This window comes from Dunckerocampus dactyliophorus, chromosome 14, assembly GCF_027744805.1.
Source record: "Dunckerocampus dactyliophorus isolate RoL2022-P2 chromosome 14, RoL_Ddac_1.1, whole genome shotgun sequence".
NCBI lineage: Eukaryota > Metazoa > Chordata > Actinopteri > Syngnathiformes > Syngnathidae > Dunckerocampus > Dunckerocampus dactyliophorus.
The window spans coordinates 9419286-9442120 of NC_072832.1; the positions used below are offsets into that span (position 1 = coordinate 9419286).

General features: G+C 41.8%; 1 protein-coding gene across 6 annotated transcripts in view; it reads right to left on the reverse strand.

Annotated features, from left to right (window-relative positions):
• fgfr2 (fibroblast growth factor receptor 2) overlaps nt 1-14211 on the reverse strand; it is a 38174-nt gene extending 23963 nt beyond the window's left edge. Inside the window, exons 1-4 of one of the 6 annotated variants that reach the window (XM_054798213.1) lie at nt 13638-14211; nt 11883-12138; nt 2953-3210; nt 2618-2692 (exon numbers count right to left, since the gene is read on the reverse strand). In XM_054798213.1, coding sequence (XP_054654188.1) covers nt 2618-2692; nt 2953-3210; nt 11883-12063 — 514 coding nt within the window. In that variant the 5' untranslated portion in view covers nt 12064-12138; nt 13638-14211. The remainder of the gene's footprint in view (nt 1-2617; nt 2693-2952; nt 3211-11882; nt 12139-13637) is intronic. The other 5 variants (XM_054798214.1, XM_054798211.1, XM_054798212.1 and 2 more) reach the window with 5 other exon arrangements.
• Nucleotides 14212-22835: the final 8624 nt, after the last annotated feature.

The following is a 22835-nucleotide window of genomic DNA, read 5'->3' on the forward strand; positions in this document are numbered from 1 at the left end:
ACTCGCTATCTGTATCGCTCTTCTTCTGTATCTTCACCCCTCGCTGTCTTCGATTCCATTCTCCTGGTGAGTACTGCTTCCATTCCCACAGAGACAGATTAGATGAAGACTGTCACAGTGCAAGCCTGTCTCTCCAAAATGACCTCTGACCCCAAAGTGGCAGCCAGGTTGGAGGATGAGACTTCGACATGAAAGGTGAGCGCTGCAGTTTCCCATGCCCTCCATCCGGAGGGGCAGAACTTCAAACAAGATGACCCTCCAACCTCTCTCCGGATGAAGTGGCCAACTGCTATGGCGGCCAGGACCCCCTGAAACCCTGATGCACCATGCATCTGGAGCCACAGTCATGGCAGGTTATCCTATGATGGCCTGGGGTGAGCTGGGGTTGTCCAACTCCTGGACTATGAGTCAACACTTTTTTTTCTTTCATATAGTCCTCCTGAGAACGAAATCATCGTTCCAAAGTAGTAATTCAGTGTTGTCATGTCCCGTATCTGGTCAGGCTGCACAAATCACCACTCTAAAATTTGCAGGTATGGAAAAAAACCCATCCAGAGTTGAGTTTCAAGTAGGAACTATGGTTACTCTTGGGTGGAAAACAAGTATCTGCCACGTGGAACGTTTCCTCTTGTTTTCATTTTTCATTGAATATTTTTTAATTCATCCAAATAGTTTTCAAATGGGCTGTTAAAGTAGGAGTCTATTCATCCAAGATTTGAAGCACAAAATTTGGGGAAGCTTTGTTTGAATTGCTACACTAACTTCCGGCACATCTTTCATTTTGCTCACACTTTCCCCAGTGTCCGAAATATACCGTATACTTGGTTATTCCATTAAAATAGTGTGCTGATTTCTTTAAATGGGAGGTCCAACACAAGCGACCGGTGATGCAAACCATTATGACGATCGACGTCAACAAGCAAAAGTATAACAACACGTGGCTCTTTGCCTTCATCATGACATCAGCCCTAGTCACCCGCACCCTTATCTAAACGCCAGCTTCCCTCACATGTAGTGGCTCCTCCGTGTCTCCTCTAAACCTCCTCCTGCCAACCAGACAAACTCCCCCTTTCAACCAGCATGATTTTTTTAAGTAAGTCAATTAAAACTTTCATGGTTTTCCAGAAAAAAATGAAAAGGACAACAACAACAAAAAAGTACAGGGCCATTCCCACCGGTGCCTACATGCAACCTCCTACTCTGCTCCAGGCCTGGCCTGGAGACCAAAGCTTCATACTATATTCAGAGAAATGCTGGTATTTGTCCAAAAAACAGCCTTTTTCTTGCTTCCACCTTTTCTCCCTAATTTCTTTAATAAGTAATCTCAGTTATAAATTTACAACAACACATCAGAGACTGCATGCATTAGAACGAGAGCAAGAAACTGGGTTTCATCCAGTTTATTACCGACAGAATGAGAGGATCTTTTTCTCTCTTTCCATTTCACCCCTCTGTTGTGTTTTTGCTGGGTTCCTCCCCCATATTTAATGGTTTTCAGGCAATTATGGTGAGCCCAGGAATGGAGGCGGAGGAGCACTGACGAAGCATGGTGCGTGTGGAGAATTTTAACAAGATGTGGAAGCCCTCATCTTCACTTCAGCCCATTTTTGAGGGTGTGTATGTGGACATTGCGCGTGTGTGTGGCTCCATAAACACATTACTAGCACAGAGACACTTGGATAAAACTTTCTCTTTCATGTACACACACACCATCAAACACACAAGCTCGTCAGGTGAGTAACTTGGTCCAGATGTGTGTCTTTTGTAATAGATGAGTCCAGCTGACTGACTGGCAAACTGGATGGCTCCATGAGGCCTGGCTACCTGAAGGAATGTCAGGAATCTCTGTATTCCCTGAAGCATCTCACACTTACACACACACACACTCGCAGACAAGAATAGGGAGCGAGTGCAAATGTTTTGGCATTACAAAGATCTGTCCAAATCCCGGTACAATTAGGTGGCTCAACTCCCTGATCACAAAATATGGACTGCAACACTGCAAATAGAAACTATATTTAGTCATTTGATTTGAAGAGCTTCCAAATTCCACTGTACCCAGCTTGGTTCTCTACACTCAAACAAACAACAGTGGAGGAGAATGAGGGTCACCTGTATTTACTTCTGATTATGAGGGAAGTTGAACCGTTTTATTCAAGAGGAGACGGTGGGCAGCAAGAAAACTGACATCAACTGACAACTGAAATCTTATAGTGCAGCAAAATAGAGACTGTGGAGTATAATAATACGGCAACCAACAGAATAATGTAATATTGGCGTGTGTGATTGTGTCATTGTTGCCTTACGTCACCCCTATGGTAGAACAAGGTACTTGAAATATTGTGTCTCAAAACCTGCCGGTACTTGCTTTAGCCAATGGAAAAGCCTTAATGGGTCGACCTGAGCTGAGTAGGTACAGTGCAGCATAACAGAGGCATCATGCTGGTGAATCAGCCCTGACACCTCTCATGTTGTGTAACACGTTTCAGTGTCAAGTGCAGTGCGCTCTACACAAAGAGCTTTTATAGTAATGGAAACTGCCCAAACAACATGGCCATTTAAGCACTAGCAGTAGTTGAGGAAGGGCATCAAATTAACTCATCCCTCCCATACTTACTTAGCTGTTCTCCATCTGCCCCTGTGTCTTCTGATCGCTCTGTATCGTCCTCGTCATCCCCCGACGAAATGGCATCTGCACAGAGTAACTAGGGTTACTGTTACCCTTTCTCAGGCCATGCACCTCTGCACACACATGGTAGAGTTGAAAGAAATTCTTGAGTGGGAAATATTTAATACTGTGAAAGTGTGGAAGATACACACAGAGACTGACAGCAGCTCAGTCAGTATCAACCCAAATTCTAGAACAAATCCACTCCGTAGCCGCTGTTTTGATTTGAAAGTCTGTGTCAGAACTCTCAAATCCTGTCCTGCCCTGCCTAGTCCCTGACTCACCTGTGACATTGACTATGAAGCAGACCGTGTCTTTGCCCACGCTGGTGCAGGCGTACAGGCCCGAATCCTTGGGCGTGGCATCACGGATTTGCAGCACCTCCTGTTCTATCAGTGTGCGGTTGTTGGTGCCCAGAGAGCTGCCGTCTTTGGTCCAGGTGATGGTCCCCGTTGCCGGCAGAGGGCAGCTCAGCTTCAGCACCTCCCCTGGGTGCACTGAGCACACCGTGGGCTTAGATATTTGGTATTTGTTCGATGTGTCTGCAGAGCGAGTGGGGGAGGAAGAAGAGAAGGGGGGAGATGGAGTGGATGAAAAGGGTGCAGAGGAAGGAAGAAAAAGAGGTGGGAGAGGAAGAAACAAGCCATAGTGTAAGAAACAAAAACACCACAACACCACCAACTGGATGCACTTCAATCAACTTTTGCAGGCGGAGCAAAACAGAGAAGGCCATTTTTCCTAAACACCAGCATGTCATTCCCACAAAGTCCCAGTGAGTCATTTGAAATGAAGCCCTGAGAAAATACCGGTGGTCTCAAAAACAAGTGTACAGTGTGATTGGCATGTATGGGTGAGAGCATGCAGTTAAAAGCCAAAGCTACATGTAGCAAAAAAAAAAGCATGAACAAAATGCATTGTTAGCAGGTGGGAATTGGAATTGGAATTGGTTGCGGTTGTGAGAAAATGCCTCCTCCCCCAACTAACCTGTGCTTAGACGCCAAGCAGTGTGTGTGTGTGTGTATGGATGAGTAGGAGTTGCGAACAGACAGCCTAAAAAGAGGTAATATAATTCCATAAATGTGCCTCGGAGAGTAAAAACGCAGCCAGAAAGGTTTATGGGACAGAAGGGAGAAGGATGGGGTGCTCTGCTCTTTTTTTGTTTCAGGGGAGCTTTCTCTGTTTCTGTCTGTGTGCCTCAGCTTTTAACACTTCACCTGTCAGTGGCCTGGCTGCTCATTTCTGGCTTCATAAAATATCCATAGAAGGTCTACAACCCTTGAAAAATATCAGCTGTTTGAGGCAGAGGATCGAAATAGAGCGGAGAACCTTTACCAATGAGGGGAAAATCCGAATCTGCCTGTGAATCTACACAATGTCCTCAAATGAGGAAGATGTCTCTTTTGGGACCAGGTGAATCTCCAATATCTCAAAGTGTTGTCTCCACTGCTATAGAGTAGTGGATGTGCTCAAATATAGCCAGCTGCATTCTTTAAAAGCATTCACAGCTGTAAAAACCAATCCACATTGTGCTCTTTATTGCAGTACCAACATGTCCATAACTCCAAGGGAAAAGCAGCAGGAAAAGGGAAAATGGGGTAATGGAATGGCGTGGGGATGAATGTATATTTTGAGCATTTGGCAACAGGTTGACATGTATAATTACGGAGGGTGAGCCACTCCCTGCCTTTCCTGTCCCTCAACACACCTTTTTAACCACACTGCACCCACATGATGTCCTGCTGTGTGTATGTGTGTTACATATAATGTGCTATAGATTCTAGCCTCAACAGGAAGAGAAATTGGAGGCATCAGTGAAATTGGAGGCATCAGCAGTGGAGGCATGTTTGCATGCCTATGAATGATCCCCCCCACGGGCAAACAAACACACACAGGTACAGTTCCTGTTGTGTCTTTTTTTTTTTCTCTCTCTCGCCTTCCTTCGATTCAGAAATAATTAACCCCTCCTTCACCACCCTGAGCTGCGTGTGTGGTCTGATAAGAGGGTGGATCTCTTGTGATGAATAACGGGATCTACCTCATGTTTTATGACACTTTTCCATCCGGAGCCCTCCAGCTTTACTTTGTTATTTTTAACAAGGAGATATTGTAACTACCAAAACTCTCTTTCATTGCATAGCAACGACACCTGTATGTTACCCTGCTGTACATCAACGACAACGATCACAAAGAAATGAGTCTTTGGACCAATCTCACAGTGAAACCTCCAAAGTTGTGTGCCCCCAATGTCACTCTTAAGTCACATTTTTTTGGAAAACAAATCTTTGGAGTCCAAACAGTCGTAAGGCATCATGTGACATGTCCGTAAATTTGGCAAGACTTCAGCGTAAGCTCACAAGAGACCTGGGTTCAGACAGCATCAAAGGATTAACTGCTCTTTTTGCTTTTTCCTTATAGCTGGTAAGAAAGGGGGCGTTCAGAGAAGAATGTTAGAAGAGAAAACGATGTGAAGTAAGCAGACTCACTCAGGTGGTAGGACTCCAGCTCCAGCTCTATGTTTTACAGTGACTACCTTTTTTGTGTGACATGCAGTAAGAATGCTAAAAAAAAAATGTGATGCCGATTCATAATTTAAGTTTGTTTTACAATGTATGACACCTAACGATGTTCAAATCTTACTTAAAACACTGCCGGTGGAGTTTTAAAGTTTTTATGAGGGCGACAGTTTGACCCTGGAACAGATTATTGCTATTTACATTCTTTCCTATGGGAAACATTTTTTCAACATCCAAACAAAACGTCAACCAGCATCCTAGGATGGATTGTGTTTGACCTTAGAGGTTCCACTGTGCATACATTTGATGTGCGTGGGGAGGGAAAATAAATACAAACAAGGGGAAGAGGAGGGCTTCCAAATGGTGTGCTTAATTAAAGAAAGCATAGATGTGTTAGTTCTGCCTTCATCACTTGTCTTATCTCTGCTGTGTCCATCTGTCCCACTCCATCAACTCCACCTCCCGCTGCCCCCTCCCCATTTCTCTCTTTCACCTCCCTTTCCGTTTTACCCTCTCCTTCCCCCCCATCCAAACATCCCCTCCACACACACACACACTCTCACCCCTGACCTGGCTGACCTGACCTTGTTGACACCTCCATTGCCTGACCGCTCAAGGGAACCTGTGTCATATATGAGCATGCTGAAACATACTGTGACTACATCAGCAGCCTAGGAAGGGGTGGGGTTAAAAAAAACATGAATACAGTACACATGCACGCTAGAGCTGCAAAAATTAACCAATTCTCCAATTAACTGACAACTATTTTGGTATTTGATGAAGTATTTTTTTTATTTAAAAATGTAGACATTCTCTGATTTCATTCTCTCAAATGTGAATATTTTTTAATTTCCTTAGTCATCCAGGAAAGCGGACCTATTATCTTTGTGTTTTAGGCAAAACAAGATATTCACACACGTCTGCTTTGACTTTGGAAAACAGTGATCGACGTTTTTGTCTTCTTTTCTGATATGTTGCGGACCAAACCACTGACTGTTTGTGTTTGGTTCATATTGATTTGGTCCGTCTAGGGCAGGGGTGTAAATGCTTTTTGGGCCACATACTGAAAAATGAAAGGGTGCAAGGGCCACTTTGACATTTTTTGAAGTTTTGTTTGTATTTTTTTTAAACTGCATTTCAGCATTGTGATATAGGTGAAAAGAGTATTATTAGGGCTTTGCTCTTATTTTTCCATTTTTTCAACCAACTTTTCATAAATGCATGACTTTATTCCCATAATATATTTTCCCCAACCTAATTTTCCAAAAATGACGCTGTTTTTTGTTTTGTTTGTTTCTCATAATATTTTGACTTTTAAAAAATAACGTATCTTTCTTTAACATTTCAACTCTATGTCACTGAAATGACATTATGTTTCCTCATAATACTGTAAGTGTATTCCTGTAAAATTGCAACATTTTTCTCATTAAAATACAACTTTTTTTGTCTTTATATTTTTACTTTATTCTCGTAGTTACAGCTGTTTTTTCCATTTCTGCTGTTGTTGTTTTTTCTATTTTCCAGCTTTCTTCTTGTAAAATGTTCTTCTCATAATTATGACTCTATTCTCATAATAGTTTGACTTTATTCTGGTAACATTACAACTTCTTCCGCAAACTCATTTTCCAAAAATTACAACTTTAGTTATTGTTTTGTTTGTTTCTCGGATTATCACGACATTTTTTTCTTTAATATTTAAACATTAAGCTACTAAAATGACGTAACTTTTCCTCATAATATTACAGTGTTATTCTCATAAAATTATGACTTTTTCTTGTTAGATTACAACATTTTTCCTTGTAAAATTACTGCTGATTTTTCTTTTTATCTGTTTTTTTTTTGTTTTGTTTTTTTCATACATTGTCTTGTTAAATTCTATTTTGTGCCGTGGCCAATGGAAAAACAGGTACCGGCAGCAAATAGCCCCCGGGCCGCACTTTGGACACCCCTAGTCTAGGCCTAACCGTGTACTCAATTAATCAACCAAACAAATAACCATTAGTTGCAGCCCTAATGCACACTGACACAAACAGGTAGAATGGTGCATGCTGGGTTGCAGAGTTGAAACGATAGATTTTTCATCTCTGCAAAGCTGCAACCCCCCTCTGCACCAAAGGAGGGGGCGGGAAATTTCCCCATTCTCTATAACACGCACAAACATACACACATCACTTTGCTCAATATCAATCAGCTTTTTCTTCCTGCCACCCTCTCATCATCTTCACTGTCCTTCTGCTGAACACGTCTCCATCTGAAACCCTCTCCTCTGACAGTTACTTCATGTGTCTATCAGTGAGATGGATTAAAGTGGTCACCTACTTCCTTTCTGGATGTGAAAAATGAGTTTCTGCGGGGGCCCAGTGAGTAATTCTGAAAGCGTCCCTTTGCCATCCCGGCTGCGTACCTGTCTGTCTGTCTGTCTGTCTGACTCAACCACACAGTCGCAGAGTGGGAATTTAAAACAGCAATAACTACTAATGTGTCTTTAGTTCTGCAGAAAGGCTTACTCAGCAGAAAGGCTAGTTTCTGTCTCTTTTCTCATGGACTAAATGTAATGACTGCCATCTCATCTCAGCATGCACGCACATTCCAAATCACATTATCTCTGCTACTCCTCTTATCCCTCTTTTTTTTCCTCTCCTCATCCCTTTTACATCCTGCTCACGTAGCAAAATCCCGGACTTTTCTCTCCTTTCTTGTCTCTCCTTCTTTTTCTGATGTCCTTTCACATTCAAATCCCTCCTTTGCTTTTTATGCTATGACAAAGGAGAGAGGCTCCGTGAACCGGCCCCCAGCTAACATCCATGGCAACAGCCCCTCTATTTTGCCCACCCCTTCAACCCTACAATGAAGGCTTTCCCTCAACCTCGCCTGACCCCTTTAACTCTGGCTGATCCTTATAGGTTAAGATGATCAGCACTTCCTTGTACCTTATGCACCTTGCTTTCAGATAATGCAGCATGGACAGGGCAGGACAGTACTGTGCACTCACCAGACACGACATTAGGAACACCTGCACTCGGGATCAACATCAAACTGTTCCCCTTCATAGACAATCACCTGCTGCATATGTCAATGTTATTTTTCTTCAAATCTCTTGCTTTGAATGGTAATAGATTAGGCAGGCGTACCTGATGTTTTGCACAACTGCATTTTAAATAACTCAAAACAGTAAAGCAGCAGTATAGAAAAAGAATATGACGTGGCTCTTAAAAGCTGATAAAAAAAAAACAACAAATGAGTGTAAAAATGTGGCATATGTGTGAAAGCAAACGGTATTAACTAATAATTTACACTAGTAATCTCTTCCATTGTGTTCCTCTGTCTCCGGCTGTGGACTCGTCACACTTCAGGTGTTAGTTTGGAGTTCAGGTCTATTGTCAAACACTCAGTCACCCCCCCCCCCCCCCCCCCCCCCTCCCCACCACCCACCCCCTGTCATTCTGCCAAGCAAACATTCACACATACTCACACATTCTTCATGTCATAAGTCAGCCAACTGATACTTTTATACTTTCACAGCTGCCCTCCTAATATGTAGATAGCACATTGTTACACAATGGTAATAAGTATGCAACAACGTGCATTTTTTTTATCTTTAGACACTCAACCTAACACACTTGAGACATTTGGAAGCCATACAGTAGAACCTCGGTTAGCGTCACTAATACGTTCCAGAAAGTTCGACTGAAATCGACAAATCCGTTCCAACAAACCCAACTAATCCGTTCTTATAGTTTCACAATTATAGTTCTACATGCATAAAACAATTTAAAATGCATATAGATGACAAATGAAAGGGATAAATGAACATTTAATGTCACTTTTACCGTTACTGGAGACTTGAAAGACTGCCGTGAGGGACGAGCAGATGTGTTTTGCTATTTCTTGAATTCGATACTGTTTCTCACCGTCCTCGTCAAAGTGCTTGCACTTGCCACTTTGTTTGGCTCCATTGTGGGTTATTTTTCAGCCGTGCTCAATTTAAAAAAAAGTGCAGACATCACAGACGGATGACCGAGCTGGGGGGACAATGACTTACGGCTCTGATTTCCTTGCTAGCAGGCTGCTAACAAGGATGCTTTGCGATAAAAATACGTTACAAACACAGTGTATGAAATAACACGACATATTGTACGCTAACCGGGAAATGTGGAACCGAGGCAACATTTTTGCCTAAATCTTCTACATAACAGGGGTGTGCACTAACCGAGGTTCCACTCTACTAGTTTTTAATCATCATGACCTCTTATAGCCTATATGCACACTTTTTGGCGTCTGTGCCCTCGTGAGAAGGGCAAGCACAATTCTGAATGGCACTTTAAGCATCGAATAAAAAAAATAAGTGTACAGTAATCCCTCACTCTTTCACGGTTTTTCAAAATATATTCATTAATAAATCCTCACTATTTCGTGGTTGAACACAGCCTATTATTAGTCAAATTAGTCATGCATATTTAAGCATATTTAAGGCCTAAATTCAGCATTTCCAGGCATAAAAATAACTAAATTAAATAAAATACAAATACAGTATAAGGCATTCAGAAAACGTGTCATAATATATACTGGTCACTAGGTGTCACTTATGTTACGTTGATTAGGCAATACCCACAGGAAGTACTGGAAAAAAAAAAAAAAGTAACAGCAACAGGAACTCTCCCAATGCTAACATGTGTGAGTCTATATTATGTCCAAATTCTGTCTTATTTTTTTGTATTGCATCTACTATATTGGATGATAAGAATGTAAAGGTCACTATAAGGGTGCTTTTTCATGTCTAGGAGGGCTCTAATGATGTTAAAAGTCGTACTTAGGAGGTTGTAAACAGGTTTCAACGTTCAAACTATGAAACTATTTGATTATAAATAATGAATCCTACTTTGCTGAAATTCACTTATCACGGTCGTGTCTGGAACCAATTAACCTTGATAAACGAGGGTCGACTGTACCCCAATAGAGCGACTACAGCATTTCAAACTTTGCTTGTGTCAGTCTCACATGAAAGACTCAACTTTGCTGTCTCTAATTATCTAACCACTCAACTATTTGGAGAAGTCAGTCTCCCTGCTGCTCAGAATGTTTTTTTAAAGAACAAAGTTTGGCAGCCAGAGCAGGACAAGGGCCCAGTCATGAACTGACTTTTGTCAGCTGCGCTCGCTTTCAGGCTGTCTTCCAGTTGTGCCACTTTTATTCTACGTATGCAAAAATGAGGTCTGCAAACAAGAGAGGACTGCGTTTGGTGCCATTGTCATTGTATTTCAATCATAGTACAAAACGGTGTGCGCCTGGACAAGGTAAACACGCTCCCACAGATACCACAGAGGCTTCAGTGACAACAATGGCTCTGTTGTGGAAGCCTTAACCACCACACTGGCTCGACTACAACTATTACAGCATGTAGACAAACTAGCAGGGCCACACGAGCTTTATAGAGACTACACTGATATGCAATCTCATCCATCTAAAGCTATTTTACTCCCACACACGCACACGCACACATACGTAGTGTAGCTGCAGGGCACAGAGCGCTGAAGGGAATCCCAAACATCTCCATACGGGGGTTTTATTAGGACAAAGAGGGCGGTAGCAGCAGCCACTCTGGCTCCCTTGTACGTCCTCCAGGTGACACTGGTGAGAGCAGGACGGAGGAGACGACGTGTTTGGACCACGCTTTGAAGTCACATGACTTCTCAAAGAAATCTCAGCATTTTAAAAAAATTTGTCAAATATGCAACAATTTTCTTTGAAGAGGTCTGGAGGATTGGAGAACTCTCGTCGACCCCCCCTCTGGCCTCTTAGGTACAGCAAAGTGAGTTAGACTCACTCAGCAACATAACAAACAATCATTCTTGACCTCTAAAAATAAAGGGGGAAAATAAGGTGATGTTTTGTTGAGGGCCAAACATACAATTAGCATGCTGATTAAAGCAGGCGGGCAAAGGGCTTTGGCATGTTTCTTAACACAACAACTGTAAATAACCACTTTCTCAACAGACACCATGACTGGAGAAGACAAATGAAATCTAATGATAATAGAATGGAAAAAAAACAAAGACTTCCACCAACACCAGTGAAATCCTAATTTGGATCAACCTGCATAAGTGCACATTTCCTGAACTTCACTTAAATTGTATGGGTTCTTGTGTGGCACGACCTCCGAAAAATTTGTTCCAGCAAAATCTTTCTTTCAAAAACAAACAATACGCAACTTAATAACTAATTACGGCATGAAAAACACTTCAGCTTTATTTCAAATGTGTAAAACACCACAAGTTAAAATGTATAACCCACAAAGAGGTGAGCGAGCATGCAGTCACTGTTCCCATTTTCTCCCTTTCCATTTCTCTTCATTTCAGGCAGACAGGGCATGAGAGTGATGCCAGGATAAACAGTCCCACCCTCCCTGCTCCCACCAACCTGCCTTTAACACTCAAGCGTCACTTAAACTGCGACAGGCATCTGCAACAGATGGCAAAATAAAAATAAAAATGTGGAAAACAAGAGGCTTGCAGTGCCTATGTTTGCTTGTCTCTTTCATTTTATTTATTTTGAATATTCTACTCAGTTGGTGCCTCATGTCTGAGAGGGCTCTGATCCCATCACCCATCTGCTCTGGAAAAATAAGCCCAACAAAAGGTTCTGACATCCTGATCGATCACCCGGGCTCTTCCTATCTGTGCCATCCAGCAAAGGGTGCTCACCTTCAGGTTCTAGGGTGGTCTCCTCCTCCTTGGTGGAGGTTAGGGGCGGTCGGGCCGCGCTGACAGTCAGCAGGGACAGCAGGACGGCAGCCAGCAGCCAGGCCCATGAGGCCATCCCGTTATTTGCTGCCAGGGCTCCCCATACCCCCCTTCTCCACCGCCTCCTGGACACTGATCCCATCTGAGGGGGTCCGCCCAACCATCAACTGCTGCCGGGTCAGCCTGTCACGCAGTGGAATTCACCCGATCACCTGGGCTGGGATAAAAATAGCCATTACTTTGTGAATTGGTGCACATTTAATGTTGGCAATAGGACTTGAGGATGAAGGGAGACATACAGTATCAACACCGGGCAGGTTTTACAATGCTGTCAAAAAAGCTGATGGCAAAGACGCGTGGGGCGCTGCTCCACTTTCACATATAATACACGTACTGTAGAATTATGTGCATCAAAATGTTGCATTAGACAACCCAATTAAGAAACATGCAGATTCAGTACGGAGTCTGCTTGAATATCACACAGCTGAATTGTACTATAAATGTAATGTATTAATTAAAAACATGATTAGACCACCCTTGTTTCTTCAGTTTATTGATCCAATTTAATGCCTGGTACAACTAAAGGTACATTTGTTTGGACAAATATAATGACGATAACAAATACAGCTTGTAAGAGTTTAATTTAAGAGTTGATATCTAGCCACTTCCATGGTTTTCTTGATGATAACCAAAATCACTTAAGTTCTTACATGAATAGTTAAAGCATTGTAGTGCCAACAAGTGTAATTCGTATGAGCAAGTTTTGCTGTCATTGTTATATTTGTCCAAACAAAAGGTACCTTTAGTTATATCAGGCATTAAAATGACAAAAAACTGAAAAAACAAGGATTGTCTAATCATTTTTTCTATGACTATATATAATCTAATCATTACAAAAAATACTTTTCCTCAAAAGACACAACCTGTTCTGCATGTCATGCATCTCTGTGACTTGATGATGATGACACTTAACCATAAAATGTCTCGAATGTTTGTCACAGATATCACATTGATTGTCTTGCATGTCATTTTCTAGAAGTACACTGATGAAGCGCAACTTGCAAAAACTCCGGATGCATATAAGCTTAAAAATGTACAACCATTAAAAAAGCAGCTCTAATATGCAATTGCTATCAAAATAGTGTCCAATCCTGTTGCTTTGCTCCACACATGAGCGCCGACTTCATTTAAAGCAGACTTTGAATGAAATTTCTTGGCGCTGACTGAATTCCTATTGGGATGCAAATCAGTTGGCTTTTTCCTCAATGGGGGGTCATTTGGAGCTGCTCAGTGATTTAGGGCCCCGGCACCTAAGCAGTGAAAAAGCAACTGCGGTCACGGGATAATTGGCACCATAAAGGCGATGTAGAAAATTAAGCATAGTAATAAATAACCAGGACACATGTTAATGGGTCCTAAAGTGATGATGCAAGGTGCCGTATAGTTCTTCGCCTTCTAAAACAAACAGGTTGATTTTTTTTTTTTTTACCGGGGGAAAAAGCAAATCTGATAAGTTATACACAGCATTGTTGAATGCATATAGGACAACAAACATTATTTTTAGGTTTTAAAGGGTGTTTACTCAGGAAAGTAAGTTTGAAAAAACTATTGTACTTGAATGCAGGATGACAATTGAAATGCTGTCAGATGCAAGTTAATAATCTTTTCTCTGCTGAGTTTGATCATAAACCGTACAAATGCCGCAAGAAAACTTACCAGAGAGGACTGAAGTCGTGTAGCTGTGTGTTTTGGCATGCACGGTTAGGAAGGGAGGACAGAACACGGGTTCAATCCACAGGGAGAAATGTCTCCAACTCCTCAGTGCACCAAAGAAAAATCTGCTTGGATGTGACTAATCCACACTCAGAACAAATCACATAATATATTCCAAGCCCGATTTACAGAGTAGTCCACTGCCATGTAGAAAAATCCTACTTTTAGGTGTTTTATCCGTGGAAGTGGGCTCAAAAGAAAGAAGTCACAGCGAATAAGTAGCCCCGAAACTTTCGTCCTCTTTCTTCTTCCAGCGCGCAGCAACAATCCAACGGTGTACTTGTCAACTAAAAAGGTGCTAGTGGGATCACGAAGTTCAGTAATACAGATGTCTGAAACAAAATGTCTTAAAATCCATCAGCGTGTGTCCTCGTCTCTTCGCCGACAGCAGACGCTTTGTCAGGTTTACTAGCTTTTTCTCCTCCTTACGTCTCCACACACCGCCCTCCCTCTCTCCCTCCCTCCTCGGGGGTGTCAAAGGCCCCCCGCTCTCTGTAACTCGAGTCGCTTCCTGGCCGCAGTGCCTTTGGGCCTCGCCTTTCTCCGCCCATGCGAGCTGTCTGACAGCTCCTGTGACCGCTTTCAAGTCACTCAAACTCGGGGAGCCACGCTGTACAAGGAGGGCCTGGCTCCGCACCGCTGTTAGACCGCCCCCTAGTGGCCAAGACGCGACAACTCTTGCTCAAGAAGACAGTCAGAAACTTCATTTCAGTATGTCACGAGGACGCTTGAACATTTTTCAATAACACCAATAGAGGGAAAAATACTAAATACATATAAGATGACATTACTTGGAATGTTAAACATTTTTTGTCTCCTTAGTCATGTGTATCATATCAGGAAGTCACCTGCCTGCCACTCCTAGCCAGTTGCAGCAAGGTGAGTAAAAGTTTATTTTATGGCCACACAATCCCATGGAGTCACATTAAAATGGAATTACGTGATAACATAGAATCTGAGGTTATCAGCAATGACATAATCTAATTCCAGTTCCAATAACACTCCCCACTTCTCTTTGATTGCCATCGTTCGCTTGCAATGAAGGGTGCTAACAAAGTTAAGGGTCAACTGGAGTTGTGGTTGCCCCTGACTCTTGAGAAAATACTGCCCCTAGCGTTTCAGCAGAAAATCGCACATCAGATGCTCAACCTTGGCGATAAAATGATCAATAATGCATCCAAGGGGAGGGCAAAATGACTACACAGGCGTATTATCCAAGCTTTATATTCACACCATCACTGGATGGGGACTGAACCCACACTGCCTGCACCAAAGTCAAGCAAGTCAACCACTAGACTAGACCATCAGTGACTGAAATAACATGCAATACATATGAAACATGAAAACATATTGATGCAGAGCTAACCGGACTATCTGCCTCAGGCTTGGATCTCCTTTGGAACATCTCCATGAGGAGTTTGTGTGTTTTCCCCGTGCTTGTGTGGGTTTTCTCCGGGTCCTACAGCTTCTTCCCACAGTCGAAAATGATGCATGTCAGGTCAGTTGGAGACTCTAAATTGTCCATAGGTGTGAACGTGAATATGAATGTTTGTTTATCTATATGTGCCCTCATGGTGACCACTCCAGGTTGTACCCCACCTCTCACCAGTCAGCTGGGATCGGCTCCAATTCACCTATGACCCTAATGAGGACAAGTCGTATAGAAAGTGGATGGATGGATGACGCTGAGCTGTGTCTAAACACCTCTGTGTCAATCATAATTGAGCATTGTAAAGGCACATTTTTGATACAGCTGTTGCATTTCAAATGCGACTAGACTGTACCTAATGAAGTAGGAATTGAGTCAACAAAGATTCAACTGAAGTACAGATTTTCATTCACTATATTTGTCATTTAATCATATACTCACATTCAATATGCTTGATGCCCTGAGTTGGACTTTGGAATCAGTAATGTTAAAAACGTTCTTGCAAATTTTGCGTCATGTCCACATGTAGAGCGAGCGCCTGGAGGTTGACCCCCTGCGGCTCGAGGATGCCGCTGCTTCAAGCTGTTCGCTGCGCTCATTCAGTTCTCAAAAAGTGCTCTGAAAGAGATACAGGAGTGAGTGGACGATTTTAATTCCCACAGACTTATTATTTTGGGTAAGCTCCCACAGTTGAAGCCCACTTTATTAAATAAAAGCTTATATTCATTTTCATATATCATACAGTAGCAAAGGTTTGGCTAGGCAACAAAGCATTCTAATCTATTTTTCCGCTTCTCCTCCTCCAGTTCTGCCTTTAGCCGTAGAACTGTAAAGAAATAAAGAGTTGTAGCTATGGAGGGAGACCTTCATTGACTTTTCAAGGGTGGCACAAAATGCTTCGACTTTTTCTTTCCCTTACATAATTTACTTCCCATCCATTGTTTGAGCGTCTCACATTTGTGGGGAGAAAGTCATCAAGCAGAGCCTCATAGGGACTTTGACTGCAAACTAGATGGAGTCAATGCCCGGCACTGTGGTATCCATCAACTTGTCATTGATGTTCTTCTACGATCTTTTATTCAGTCTGGTTGCTTCCTCGGTCCTGCTGGCATACTGTTTGAAACAATGAAGCCACTGAAAGGAAAAGAACATGGCCATGCAATCTTAGCAGCATCCAAAAGCAACATATTGATTTCCTGTTATTCTTCTTCTTACAAATCATCAATGGAAAGCTTGCATGTAAGCATGTCTTCAATGCTGAGAGTCTTTCTTCTTATTGTTTGAGCCTCTCTGTGGTCTTAATGCATCCCTCCTGCAGCTATGCATAATGAAGATGCTGTTGAAATGAGCTAATCAACAACTAGCTTCCCTTTGTCCTTGGACCAGCTACCTCTCTGTTCTTGGTGAGCAAGTGATATTAACTTACTCTGTGCTGTACTAGAATAGGATCACCTACAGTGCATTCAGGAAGTATTCAGACCCCCTTCGATGGCAAAAGCATTAACAGGATTTTAGAGATTGTTGCAAATGTATTCGAGCGTCATCGCTGACAAAGCACATCAGAGCAAAAAAGGAGCAGCGGGTTTGAAAGAGCTGCCTGAAGAGCTAAAAGATTTGTGATTTCGGCATGGCTACAAAAAAAGAAGTTATGATTCCCAAGAGCACGGTGACTTCTATAATTCATACACCACTGAAGTTTGGGACAACCACGACTCTTCCTAGAGCTGACAACCACGCCAAACGGAACTATCAGGGGAGAACCTCAGTGAGAGTCGTGACCCAGAACTGTTACCCTAGCTGAACTCCATAAACCCCGTATGGAGATATGAAGAAAAAACACCACATGGTAACGCATACCATTTATGGAATTGAAGACAAATAATTCAGCCCTTGAGGTTCATGGAGTGAGGTCTAAACGTACACTTGCACAGCCAAACTGGCTGGCGTCCATTAGTTATTGGCTTATCTTGTAACTCCAGTATGGTGGCAATACTTTGCCAACTGTATCGGCGGTGATAAGGCTTGTACAACGTATCAAATAAGCACTTGTACATTTGCCACAATGCAACGAGTTAGCCATTTCTGAAGGCCATCTCACTTCGAGCTTTGCAAAGACACTTGCTATTATTTGTTAGCTTTGCATCAGTGAGCTTGATTGTTGATTAACGGTGTTGGAAATTCATGGAGATTGTTGTTGTTTGCTTCTGTTGTTTCTTCTTGTTTCTTATTTCTCTTTTCACAACCTGTGTCATATTTTTGCATACTCTCATGTCTCTTTTGTTCTTTCACTGCCTTTAGGGCATGGGCTGTTCGAGGGCTCCTTCTCACCAAGGTTCTTCTCTCCCCATCAGTACAGGCGGGAAAGGTTAGGACAATTCCATGCGCCTCTGACTGACAAGGGCCCAAAAAATTAGATATGTGGTGACAACAGCACAGCAATAGGAGTTCTTTTCATGGGTTCATAAGTCCTGGCAGCGCCCCTGCTCCCGATAGCTCAGTTTGCCTGCGTAGACAACTCTAGGAAGAGTCCTCTTTGTCCCAAATATCTGCCAATTAAGAATTATGGAAGCCAGTGTGCTCTTTGGAACATTAAAAGCAGCAGACATTTATTGTAGGCTTGCCTAGATCTGTGCTTTGCCATGATCTACAGCTAGTTCCTTTGACCTCATAGCTTGGGTTTTGCTCTGATATGCTATGTTATACTACCATCGGTAGTCTGTTGCATGCTTTTCCAGGAAGATGGGGCCTATAAACATATTGTAAAATTAATACTTTTCCAAACTGAGCGTTGTTGTTGTTGTAACAGCGGAATTGTTGCTACAGCTCTTGTATTGGATCACATTAGATTGTGCAGAACAGGCTGCTGATGTTGTGCGTGTATGTATTAATTGCCAGACTGGAGTCAATCAACCATTGCAGTGTCTTGTACTGCAGTAGTTCATATTTAAATTAGTCCATTACACTGATTTGAGCCCGAAAAGCAAAACATGTCCTTCTGTATAGAGGCCTTCAGGAACATTCACAGAGCACAAAGCACGCTTGTCCTTTGCAGAATTGGGTGCTGCTCTTAATCATGAATGGCAGCGATATGTTATTGTAACTTTATTCCGCAGAATCATAGTGAGCCCCCTCCCTGCTCTGCCACTATATCACTAACATTGTATAATTAAAAAAAACATCAAACACGAGTGAGTCACATCCTGCGCAAAATATGAAACAAATGCACAGAGCTGTGTGAAGGTTGAAGGGGGGGTTGTTGCTAGAAGGAAAGTAAGAAGTAGACACACACCTCAAGGTTTAATTTGAACCACATATAGCTTCCCAACAGCAGAATGTTTTGGCGAGTGCAGGGCTTTTAGCAGTTTCTACACTGTACTATGGAAAGAATGTGGAAGTGAGGTTGAACACAATCCTTTCCAGGACGCAGGTCAAACTTTGATTTGTTCTGGTCAGGAACAACCCACTAAATATTGGTTCAAATACAGATGAAAACGCAAATATAGTGGTACCTCGGTTAACGTCCAAAATGTTTGCTAAAATTGGGGGGGGGTGCTCCAACAAAACTAGGTAAAAGTGATGTTAAATGTTCAGTTGTCCATTCATTTGTAAGTGTTTTTGCATCATTTTCTGCATGTAAAACTGTAATTATTGTCTGAAAAATGTGTTTTGTGTTAACATTTTTGGGTGTCTGGAACGGATTAATTGGATTTACATTATTTTCTATGGGACAATTTGCTTCGTTAGAGTCCGTTGTGGTTTTAGTCAGACCTTCTGGACCTTCTGGAAAGGATTAATGGCGTTAACGAAGGCACCACTGTAGAGGAATTCTAATAACTCACTTTATTTAGGTTTCATGTAGTAGACTTACTGCGATTTTAGCTCGGTAGGCATCACTCCATAAGTATTTTCGGCCTCTTCGTTGTCACAGTTGTGCTATAATAACCTCATCCAGACAACAAGACACATTCTCCCAGCAGGTTAAAGAGAGTATGGCTAGCAGGAAAGAGGAGGGTCAATCCTCCAGATTCCTCACATGTTTCTACCCTCGGTCCTCAAGAGTTTTTTTTAAATAGCTGGGATGCCTGCAGCTTAGTTGAAAGCTCATGATAAAGCTAAAGCTGGAGACAGTTGATGTTTTTAGCTCAAAACTGAGCCTTGGGTTGTTTTAACTCTCCCAAGTTGCAGTGAATAAGAGCACAAAAAAGTACCGGTGTAATGATAAATTCAGAAGTGAACTGCTCCAGTGTGATTGCAGATCAAAGCGTCTGCATTCTCTCCCACATGACTGACAGTAAGACTCCCAGTAAAATAACACTTTTCCAAGGTGAAAGAACTGCTAAACAGAACTGACAACTTTATACCTTCTTATAAAATGATGAATGAACACAACTTCTCAGTATCACTTTTTTCCACTTTTATCCTCTGCTGTTTTACAATTCATAAAGATGCCACACAAACACTGCAGACACACACACACACACACACACATTACACAGCTCATTTGGCACCAAGAAGATTTCACTCATTGTGGGTATGACTCATACTTTTTCAAGTCAGGACTTCGGCCTGTGTTGACACCGTTCAAGTTTGTTTTTCTCCTCAAGCTGACAGTCTCTGAAGTTCATAGAGCAATAAAGCTTCATATCCTAGCCTTGGTCATGGCAAAGGCTGAGCCTGGTTACCTTACAGCCACTCAGGACATGATGTAACCCTTTTCAGTGTAGTTGTTTTTTTTTCCACAAAAATGGCAAACTAACAAACACCTTTCTGGGTGGTAATCATTTGTTGCATAATCTCTTCTATACCAATTTCTCATAACAGATGACCTAAGCAAGGACGGGACAGTATTAGCATTTTTTTTTTGTGCATGGCCATCCATCCATTTTGTTATACTGCAGCTGGAGCCTATCCTAGCTGACATGGAATGAGAGGCAGGGTACATCCTGGACAGTAACAGGACACATATACACAAAAAACATTCAATCATTCACTCAGATTCACACCTACAGTAATCGTTATTTAATTATTACGGTGGAACCTCAGTTAGCGTGTTTTTCGGTTAACGGCAAAAATTTACGCCAACATTTTGCTCCTATTTGCCCACATGTTCCGGTTAGCATACACTATGGCTCGTGTTTTGTCATGTCATTAATACACTGCATGAAACCTGAACGGTGTTCTTAAAGTATTTTTATCACAAATGTCCTTTGTAGCATCCTTATCTTGCTAACAAAATGGCAACCGGAACCGGAAGTCAGCTATGTCGCCCGTCTTTGATGTCATCAGTGGTTGTCTCTCAAAAATGTTAACACAAATCACATTTTCAGAGTTTTACAATTATAGTTTTACATACACAAAAACAATTCTAAATGCATATCAATTACAAATGAAAGGGATACTTGAACATTTAAGGTTACTTTTACCTTCATTCAAGATGTGACTGTTCCCAAAGACACAATGTGGATGCGAAATCAACATCTTTCTCTTAAACACCACCTTCCTGTTTTGTCATTTGTTATTTCTCATTTCTGTGAGTTATTTCTCGAATTCAATTGTGTTTCCCACCTTATTTATTAAAATGCTGGCACTTGCAGCATTTTTTGAGAAACCCTGTTGGATTCAAGAACTAACTGATGGCAAAACAGGAAACTGGTGTTGAAGAGGAAGGCGTTGATCTCGCTGCCACATTGTGTCTTTGGGAACAGTCACATCATGAATCACATCTTTAATAAAGGTGAAAGTAACATTAAATGTTCATGTATTCCTTTCATTCATCATTTTTAGGTATTTATCTGCATTTGGAATTGTTTTCTGCATGCAAAACAATAACTGTAAAACTATAAAAACGTGTTTGGTGTTAACATTTTTGACCTTGCAGAAGGGATTCATTGTATTTACGTGATTTCTTGTAGGGAAAATTGATTCGGTTAGCATCCGTTTCAGTTTGAGTCAGACCTTCTGGAACTAATTAATGACGCTAACCAAGGTTCCACTGTATTTTATATAGGATTTTTTTTATTGTCACCTAAAGGATTGACTTGAAATAATCCAATCCATCCTGAAAAAGTCTAGGTTGTTACAGTATATAAAAAAAACTGGACAGAAAGTTGCATAACAAAGCATATAGTATAACACAGTATGACAGTACTACAAGTAAACAAACCACAGTCAAGCATGAGATTTGGCCATTCTGATTAGGTAGATTTGGAAGGACTGATAGGAGGACGTCGTCCAGTTTGCTTAGTCCAATTTTACGTGACTCAAACTTTCAACACATACAGTGTTGGTCCTATATTATTTAAATGTCCTTCAGTAAGCGTCATTATTTCCCAAAAGAAATAACGAATTATCACAGTAATTATTCACATCATGACACATTAGACTTTGAGTTAGATTGGATTACTTGGAGAAAGTGACATAATTTGGCACTTGGTGCATCTTGTCTGATTATTAGAGGGACAAGTGACAGGTTACACATTAGTGCTGACTCCAGTGCTCTCAGGAGTTTGTTTCCTGGGAGCAGCAGGAAGCCAAGTAAAACATTAAATAGCGCACAGAACCAGGCTGTCCTCCACAGCTATCAGTTAGAGGTGATAACTCACAGGATGAATAAATCTCATTATGAGAGGATCGCAGATCAGCGCAGCACAATTGCGCTTCTATTAAGGCAGAATGGTTTGGGATAGACTTTCACTGTATTGTCAAAGCATCTGTTTGCAATTGCGAGTCTTTTCACCTAAGAAAATGAGTCAAGCTTGTCATCTTTCATTCTGCAGTGACAAAGTGGCCACTAAATAGGCCTTCAGCAGCTAAACTAGGTGTATTTAAGGTCATTTTTTTCGGGGTGGCTACCTTCAAGAGACGCACACATTCCCAGCATATACATAGCTCTCATTGTGTTTATAGATGGAGGGGGCCCCGAGAATAAATCACAAGGTCACCGAATGGGATGTCTGACCTTTAACCACCAGGCCAAGAAAAGACTCTGCTCTATGTTCTGATGTCATCAGTAGGTCATTAGCGCCAAGGTTCTCAACACCTCTGCCGTCCCACCCTAACTCACCCTGCTCGGTCACTATCGGACAAGCCCCCTGGTCACAGCACCTAAATCACTGTGCCGGGCGGCAGTTATAGACTTGACCTTGGCTTTGCGCTGTTTTCAGCTTCCCACTCCCACATTTAATTCACTACTTACTGCTGTATGCAGTGGCAGTTACACTACGTTATAGGACAATAAATAACATTTCTCCAACATGTTTACAACAAGTGATATAATTCACAGTATACCGTAGTTTCGGAATGTTATGAATACAATATAGTCTCGATTTTCGTCATTAATCTGTTCCAAAAAGTCTGACGAAAACCAAAACATACAAAAAAAACGCATCAGTTTTTCTCATAAGTATTCATGTAAATACAATAAATCTAGATATCCAAAAATATGAACACAAAACACAGTTTACAGAGACTAATTACGGTGTAACATGCAGAACACTAAGTGAAATACAGTCCTTTGTTCTATGAGGACAAGAAACCACACACACATAACAAAGACGATGAAAGGAATTATTCCCTGCTTGGAATCTGTCTATAGTGTCCCAACTCTATTCTTCACAGAGACGCAACGTGTGGATGCTTTACTTGCGGCCTCTATTAGTTTGTTAGGCAAACTGTTTGGCCATACGAAAATCGAGACATATTATTAGCAATCA